Raw genomic sequence first — 8,952 nt, 5'->3', positions numbered from 1 at the left:
ACAATCCTCAGAGCTCAGCCTCCTGTGTAGCTAGAATTACAGTATGTTGGGTATCTTTTAATACATGTATGTGTATGTATATATGTGTATGTCCCTGAGTATATGTGCATGCATGAGTGTGTATCTATATGTGTGCAAATGTGTGCACACCTATATGCATATATGGGAATTGTGTATATCTGTGCACTCTGTGGGTTTGTACCTGAATGTGTGTATGCATGTATTTGCATGTCTGTGCACATGTGTGTGCATGTGTGTGAGGATTGTATGCATGTGCATGTATGAGTTGTGCATGTGTGTGTGGGCATATACCTGAGTATCTGTGTGTGTGCATATGTGTATGAAGCTAGACTGGCATGTCTGCATACATATGTGAATTGCATATGCCTGTGTGTCTTAAGCATGAGTTGTGCATCTGTTAAGGTGTATGTGTGTCCTCATGGCTATGTGTGTGCCTGTATGTGAATTACACATGGCATCCTGTGCAGGAATAGTCTCTCAAACTCTTTTGCCTGGAGCCATGTGATAGGAAGGACATGCTACCCTGGTCTTGATGTTTCCTGCTGGATTGAGGTGCCAGGCTATTTTTCTTGGCTCTTGTGGCAGGCCTGTAGTTCAATATATGGCAGGTACAGCATAGGCTACAGTGGCTTCTGAGGGTCCAGAAGCTGCCCAACTTATTCTCCAGGCTAGCCTGCCTGGGCAGGCCTAGGCAGTCTTAGGCATCTGAGTCCTATCAGAGCCCAGAGCAAGGGCCTAGGCCTGGGAGCCATCCCTGTCCTGCAGGAGCTACCCCTGCATATAGGAATAGTTTGTTCAACTTTTAACTAAACACCCTTCCTAGCCTTGGGGGGGAGTGGGGGAAGATGGCAGAATATAAAATGACTTCATTTACTTCAAAGGCTCCTGAGAGGCAGGGTCCGGTCCTGAAGCTGATGTTTGAGGTCTGGAAAGGTGGATCCTTACCCTGAGTCAGCCCAGGGAAGACCTGGCCCAATTAGTACACACACTAGGTCAATAGGGTCTAGGCCTGAGCACTATCCACCATCCACTAGCATGGGCACAGGCCTCACAGGCCTCACCTGGACCATGGCCTGGTCTTCCATCCTCCCCAGTCCATCCTGCACAGGCCTGGAAGTTTCCTAGGAGCCTGGCTCTCGCTGCTTTCTCTCTCCTTGCAGCGTGTGACTTGAAACACACTTTTGTGTTTCTTATGACAAAGGGGAAAAGGGAAGGTATAGGTAGCTTTAGGGGATGCCACAAGGCAGCAGAGTTGGTGGTGGAATGCATGGCTAAGGAGTGTTTTAGAAGGCCTTGTTCCTCTTCCTCCTCTTTGCCTACCCCTTGCTACATGGGCCTCAGCCTGGGCCCCTCTCTCCACACCCCATGTAGCCTCACCCCACCCAGCCAAAGTTCCTTCTTGGATGAATCCTTCCTATTGCCTTTGTTCTTGCCCTTTGCCTGTTATATTTTTCTGGTGACTGTAGCTGTATCTCTCCTGGTCAGGCTGTGCCTGGCTACAGGTGGGTTGAGTGGGAAGGGTAACTAAGCCAGTGGACAAGGGATTGTGAGAGGCTGCAGCAGCACCAGGTATCTGCTCTCCTAGATATGCCCTTGGCTTTTGGAGCAGCTCCCTTCTGCCTCTGGGGTCACCATTGCCTGTCAAGAGCAGACTCCTGTGAGACTGAGGTAGTGTGGGAGGTCTTATAGGTGGGATTGGCTCTGAGAAGATGCTGGAAGCTTTCTTAAACACAGGTCCTACGGTCTGGGGAGTGACTCTCATCTAGGACAGTAGCCTGTGAGGAGAAGCCAGGTGACCTACCACCTCACTGCTGTTGCACCCTTTGGTGATGGCTTGCAAGTTCTAGAGCACTTCATTTGTCAGCCCAGGTGCCTGGGGAAGTCCATCTAACATTTCCTGCCTCAGTTTCCCTAAAGTAAAGAAGGGTGGTTGTGATCATTAGAAATTGTGCTGTTTGCGGTGGATGTGAGGGGTGCACCATTTATTCAGCACCCCAGGTCTTCACATGATTCCTGCCTGTCCATCAGGCATCTGCCGAGCAGGTGCTAGTGCTGGAGGCTGGGCTGGAGAGAGCAGGTCAGCTTGGCTCCTATTCCTAAGCTAGCCTGGAATATCATTACTGTGCTGCAGAGAGGAGGGAAGAGGGGCTCTTGAGGGGAGACTGAACTTGCAAGGAGCGAAGAGAGGGCAGGGCTCCTAAGGGAGACACTGGAGCAATACCTGCACAGGTTGGACCCAGTTAGTGGCAGGAGCACTGCAAGTGTGCAGGGCTAGGGCTAAAAAACATTGGCATGGACAATGGGACCTGGGGAGCAGAGGACATGGCTGGTGTTAAATCAATTCAGTGACACTAGTTAAAGTAAGCACAGTGAGGAAGACTTTGTTCAGAGCCACAGTGAGAGAAGCAGGAACGGAGGCAATGAAGTTTTTCAGTGGTTAGAGATGGTGCTCAACTGCGACATGGATGGCTGAAGAGAACTTAGGGCCAGGGAATATGGCAAGGCAGTGATGGAAAGTGAATTAGAGGAGACATCAGGGTTTGAGGTAGCTGGAAGCAGGCCAGGGGATTAGACATCACCTGAGGGATGATGGAGGCTAGGAACATGACTAGGAGGGAGGGTGGGCTGTTGGGGGAGGGATGGTAGGGGGTGGGACTTGTGCTAAAGGACTTGGCAAGGTTCTTGCTAAAACTGGGTTTTATAGAGAAATGTATAGATGGGCCTAGAAGAACCATTAGGAGCCTGAATTGTTTGGCCAAGACAAGAATCATTTTTGGGTTTGTTTGTTTTGGGCACTAGTGGGGATTGAAACCAGGGCTTCATACATGCTAGGCAAGTGTTTGACCAATGCGTCCCACCTCCAGCCTCAAACAAAAGCTCTTTCTCATCGCGGTGATGGAAAGCTCTAGAAGCTGCTTGGCGCTCTGAAGAGGATAACCAGGGCCAGAGGAGCTGGTGTGAGAGCAGGGATCACTGTGATTGCCCAGAGAGGTTGGGACCTTGATGGTGCCAGCTGGGTACACAAGCTCTTAGAATGGAGGGGGGTACGTGAAAGGCAAGTCTTTTGTACACCACCTTCTAGAAGCCCACCCTGAGCAGCAACCAGAGAGGGTCCCAGCTGGGCCCTTATAGCTCATGGAGGGGCCTGGTTCCTCCACCGTCACCAGGCCATTCAGAAAGCAGAAAGTCTCCTCTCAGAAGGTGCCCAAGGTGAGAACCCCTGCCAGGATGCCTTTCTGGAGGAAGACACAGGGCTCTGTCACTCACCTATCCTTCCTTGATCCCCAGGTGACTATGCCCTGCCCAGCATGGCAACCCCCCTGCAGCCACCTCCAGACCCCCAGTTTGTCCTTCGAGGCGTACAGTCAGCAGTGAATGCGCTCCATTTCTGCAGAGAATCCCAGGCTCAGGGGAGCTCACTTCTCTTCTCAGGGTAAGTAGCAACTGCTTCCACCCAAGCCCAGAGGTAATGTTGGGGTTATGGGCTAGCATGATGCCCAGTGTTTACTTGGGGCACTAGAAGAGGGTTTCAGGCGACTTGGCATCTATGTTTATTGCACAATCAGAGCCTGCTTGGCAGTGTCCTTTTGGGGCCTCTATGGAGAAGCAGGGGCGTGCGTCCCTTTGTTATAGACCATGAAGCGTATGTTTCAGTGGTATGCGCCCCCCCCCACACACACACTCCAGAACAGCACCTGCTTTCCTGCAAAGGTTCCCCAAGCTCAATCTATTTCCTGCCCTCACTGGGAGGGAGGGCCATATATTTTGTGTGTAAGTTTGTCCATCCTGGGGCTTGAACTCAGGGCCTGGACACTGTCTGTGAGATGTTGTGCTCAAGGCTAGCACTCTACCACTTGAGCCACAGCTCCAAGTTCCGGCTTTTTGGTGGTTGATTGGAGATGAGGGTCTCACAGACTTTCCTGCCTGGGTCGGCTTCAAACTGTGATCCTAAGATCTCAGCCTCCTGAGTAGGTAGGATTACAGGCGTGAGCCACTGACACCTGATGGGAGGGCAAGTTTTATCCTGGGTTTAAGGAACTATTGGCTGAGGATCTGGAGTCACCATCAGCTTTGTGTGGGGTCCCGGTGGGCCAAGATGGGCTAAGCGTGGTCTCAGAATGGCCACGTGACTCCAGCACTTCCCTTCTCTCCTGTACTTGGCTCCTGAACAGGTCTCAGAGTGGCCTGGTACACATCTGGAATCTGCAGACACGGAGAGCAGTCACCATCTTGGATGGCCATGGAGGCCAGAGCGTGACCTGGCTGCAGTCACTGCCCCAGGGTTCCCAGCTCCTCAGGTAAATCATGATCGCAGTGAGTACTGTTCCAAAGGAGGTCATAACGTGGCCTCCCACAGAGGCTCTCATGGCTTTAGCTGGCTGTCAGAGCAGGGTGGAGGTGACTGAAGAAGTCAAAGCCATCTGGCTAGACTAGCCACAGCATGTGGAGGACACAGGGCTTAGCCCCTGTCTTGGGGAGACAGGCAGATCTGGCCTCTTACCTTTGCTGTCTTCGTGGAGACCTGGCAGTGCTCTGTGGCAGGGCTGGGAGGCACCACTTCAGGAGGCCAGAAGATGGGGCTGGTGACATTTGAGGGGCTGCTGCCAGCCCCGGTGTGAGACAGTAGCAAAGGCCAGGCTTCATGGAGTCCACAGAGTTGTGGCTGGGAGGTGGGTAGAGGGAAGAGCACTATGTACTAAGAGGAAGAAAATGGACTGAAGCCTGGAAGCACCTGGCAACAGCCAAGTCCTAGACTAGAGCTCTGGCATGTGTCCTAGCACTGAGTTCAGAAGCACAGTGTGTTTGGAAAGCAGGTATAGGATAAGGTTTTTACCTGTCTAGTCTCCTTCCTTCAGGCCTTGGCTGTGTGTTTGTGTGAGTATATGTGTGCGCATGTGCACACATGTGCACATGTATAAATGTGTCTGCTTTCCATCCCCCACAAATCACTTGTGCACCACCTACCTGGGCTAACCCCCATCTGGAAGGGACCACAGAGGTGGTTTATCCCCATCAAAGTGTTGGATGTGCAGAGGCAGAGTCTCCAGTGCTTGCCAGCTGCCAGACCTGCCCCCCCCTGCCCTCACCAGGGTGCTTTTTGGGCAAGTAACCTCTTGATAAGAGCCTGGTGGAGGGACAAAGATGGTTCTTTCTGTAGCATCAGCAGAGGTGGAAAGTCTATCACTCCTGGTGGTGTACACCCACCAGTGTCACCAGTGGCCTTGAGGCACTAGAGGCTGGACAGCCTGCGGGGATCCTGAGGTAAGAACTGCCTGGTAGTGGTGACAGATCCAGGGATACCAGGTGGGCCAGGAAGCATCAGAAAGTGGAGAAGACAAGAGACTTCTCTGTTTCACTTTAGAAAGGACATGGCAAAAACTAGGAGGGGGGGGGCTGGGAAGGTGGCTCAGTGGTAGAGTGCATGAGGCCCTGGGTTCGATTCCTCAGCACCACATAAGCAGAAAAAAGCCAGCAGTGGTGCTGTGGCTCAAGTGGTAGAGCGTTAGCCTTGAGCAAAAGAGCTGAGGGACAGCACCCAGGCCCAGAGTTCAAGGCCCATGACTGGCAAAAATAATAATAATAATAATAATTCAGAAACTAGGAGGGGATAGCATGGTAGGCCTGGCCATAAGCCTTCCTCCAGGGCCACCAGGCTACCAAAGCACCCATTATCCTCAATCAAGGAACATCAGTCCCTAAGCATGGACTGCTGTCTCCAGCACAGGAACCCAAAGTGCTGCCTGCCTGAGCAGCCCTGCCCCTATCCAGACCTGCAGTTGCTCTCCTGATGCTTGGCACTCTTTGTGTTTGGAGTATGCCTATGCCACTACCTCCAAGGCCCAGAGCTCTAGAAGCACAGGTTTGTGCTACTCTAGACCTGGTACCAGGGCTTCTTGGGCACAATAGAGTCCAGTCCCCAGAGGACAAAGCTCAGTCTGGCCCATAACAGCATGCAGATGAATTTTATGTGGAAGTATTCAGTGTCCACTACTCCAAAGATGGCTGGCAGGTAGCTGAGGGACCAGAGTTGCCCAGGAGGGTGGTAGCCCTAGCCTTGGGTGCTTTTAGAGCCTTCTCTGAACCTTGCTTCCATCACACCCTACCCTTGTCCTTCCTGGGGTGAGGTCTGTGTGGTCTTCCTTGATTATCAGACACTGTTTTCAAGTAATCCTACAGAGCCATTTGCATCCAGAGTTTGTACACCTTCTCTGAATCTCCCACCTAGCTGGGAGGTGCTCAGAGGGCAGCCTTGACCATGGAACGCAAGACTGGTGGTACAGTGTCCAGGTGTGCAATCATGTTGCACTAGAGATCTAGGGTGCTGAGGCTGCCTGCATTCAGACTATGCCCAGCTGTGTTTGGAAGCTAAGTTCCAAGGGCCCTTAAAGGGGCTGGGGACTTTCATGTCTAGAAGGACTGGAAGACTGCCCACTCCCCCTCCACCCCCCCCCCCCGCCCCTGCTCTATCTACACCTGGGCCCTATCAGCCCATTCAGCTGGGCATTTCTTTACATTTTTCACTGTGAAATATGACATACTTACAGGAAAGGGAGGCACAGAGCCTTGTACTAGCACAAGTAGCACCTGAGTAATCACTTTGCAGTCAAGAAGGCAGTATTACTGGCCCTCAGCCCCACCTGCCTTCCTCACAAGTACCACTTGCCTTCCCTAGAGGCAGATGCTGGCTCCATGGCTTATTCTTGTTTTACTGTCTTTTTTCTTTTTCTTTTTCTTTTTTTTTTTTTTTGGTCGGTCATGGGGCTTGAGCTCTGGGCCTGGGCGCTGTCCCTCAGATCTTCAGCTCAAGGCTAGCGCTCTACCACTTGAGCCAGGCACTACTTCTGTTTTTTTTCTGTTTATGTGGTGCTGAGAACTCGAACCCAGGGCCTCATGCATATAAGGCAAGCACTCTATCACTAAACCACCTTCCCAGCCCCTTACTTTTTTCTTTCTTTCTTTTTTTTTGGTCGGTCGTGGGCCTTGAACTCTGGGCCTGAGCGCTGTCCCTCAGCTCTTCAGCTCAAGGCTAGCTCTCTACCACTACAGCGCCATTTCCAGTTTTCTGGTGGTTTATTGGAGATAATAGTTTCACAGACTTTCCTGCCCGGGCTGGTTTTGAACTGGGATCCTCAGATCTCAGCCTCCTGAGTAGCTAGAATTACAGGCATGAGCCACCGGCCCCCGGCTTTACTGTCTTTTTTTTTCTACTGGGGTTTGAACTTAGGCCCTTGCTACTTGCCAGGCAGGTGATCTACCTCCTGAACTATGCTCATATCCCATATTGCTTTAGTTATATTTTTGAATAAGGTCTTATTTTTGCCTGCTGTTAACCTAAAACCACTATCCTACTACCTTCCGCCTCCTGCATAGCTGATATCTCAGGCATATGATACCACAACTAGGTAGGCTTTACTGTCTCAAAAACATATATTTCAGGTGGGCCCTGGTAGCTCACACCTGTAAACCTAGCTACTCTGGAGGCTGAGAACTGAGTATCATGGTTCAGAGCCAGTCTGGGCAGGAAAGTCTGTTGAAACTCTTATCTCCAATTAACCACCAAAAAGCTCCACGCTTTGGCTTAAAGTGGTAAAGCACTAGCTTTGAGCAAAAAACAGCTCAGGGACAGCACACCAGAACCTGAGTTCAAGCCCCACAACTGACAAAAACAAAAACAAAATAAGACCATACATTTCACTTAACCTCTGTGAGGTGCAGCAGGGATTGCACAGCCACAATTCCTTTCTGTCATTGGCCTCTTTAGTGTGGTGGCCACTGGATATGCTGCTCACCTGCACTGCGCTTCTGGCTTGCCCACTTGAGACTGTTAGAAACAAAGCTGCCAGGAGGTCTCCTGTCAGAGCCTCCTGGTGCCCAAGTACATACATATTTGTAGTTTGAACCCTGGACCCAGATCTGGGATGTCTGGGACACAGCATATGTGCATATTGGACTTGTCATATGCCATGAAGCAGGAACACCCACCTCTGGGGCCTGGGCTTCTGAGTGTGGCTTGATGTGAGTTTTCTAAGCATTGTGGACCCACTTGTGCTTGTCAGCCAATTGGATAAACTCTTAACTACCTCGGACCTCTTGCCCATTTCTTTTTTCTTTTTTTTTTTTTTTTTTTGGTTGGTTGTGGGGCTTGAACTCTGGGCTTGGGTGCTATCCTTCAGCTCTTCAGTTCAAGACAAGCGCTCTGCCGCTTGAGCCACAGCACCACTTCCAGTTTTCTAGTGGTTTATTGGAGATAAGAATCTCAAGGACTTTCCTGCCTGGCTTTGAACCACGATCCTCAGATCTTAGCCTCCTGAGTAGCTAGGATTACAGGCGTGAGCCACTGGCGCCCAGCTTGGCTTATATTTCTTGATTTGAACTCAGGCCTCATGCTTGCTAAACTGGCACTCTATCACAGAGCCACGCATCTAGCCCTATTTTGCACTGTTTTGTTTTGTGCTGATACTGGGGCTTGAATTTAGGACTAAGGCACTCTCCCTTAGCTTTTTGCCCAAGGCTAGCACTCCACCATTTGAGCCACACCTTTACTTCCAGCTTTTGCTGGTTAATTGGAGATAAGACACCCATGAACTTCTTTGCCAGGGCTGGTTTAGAACCATGATCCTCTGATGTTAGCCTCCTGAGTAGCTAGGATTACAGGCATGAGACATAAGTGGCCAGAATACTGGTTTTGTACCACAATCCTCAGATCTCACCTTCTTGAATAACTAGGATTACAGGTGTGAGCCACCAGCACCCAGGTGCTGGTTTTTTGTTGTTGTTGATGGTTTGTTTTTGTTAGTTCCTGTATGATCCTGGCCAAAATGAATGGACTGTCTGGGCATTATTATTGTTGTTGTTATTAGTATTACTGTTATTATTTGGGTACTGAAGATTGAACTCAGGACATTTCACTTGCTGTGCCTCTGAGCTACG

At 50.6% G+C, this 8,952-nt stretch overlaps 1 protein-coding gene across 2 annotated transcripts in view; it reads left to right on the top strand.

Moving 5' to 3' along the window:
- Nucleotides 1–3,329: 3,329 nt before the first annotated feature.
- The window catches only part of Gnb1l (G protein subunit beta 1 like), a 32,047-nt gene continuing 26,424 nt past the window's right edge, over nt 3,330–8,952 (top strand). For both annotated transcript variants that reach the window (XM_042666299.1, XM_042666298.1), the window contains exons 1-2: nt 3,330–3,454; nt 4,194–4,319. In XM_042666299.1, the coding sequence (XP_042522233.1) occupies nt 3,330–3,454; nt 4,194–4,319 (251 nt within the window). The remainder of the gene's footprint in view (nt 3,455–4,193; nt 4,320–8,952) is intronic.

Source organism: Dipodomys spectabilis, unplaced genomic scaffold, assembly GCF_019054845.1.
Source record: "Dipodomys spectabilis isolate Male_0828 unplaced genomic scaffold, ASM1905484v1 ptg000363l, whole genome shotgun sequence".
In the NCBI taxonomy this organism is placed as follows: Eukaryota; Metazoa; Chordata; class Mammalia; order Rodentia; family Heteromyidae; genus Dipodomys; species Dipodomys spectabilis.
The sequence above is the reverse complement of the archived record's forward strand: the minus strand, read 5'-3'. Positions and strand labels throughout refer to the sequence as shown.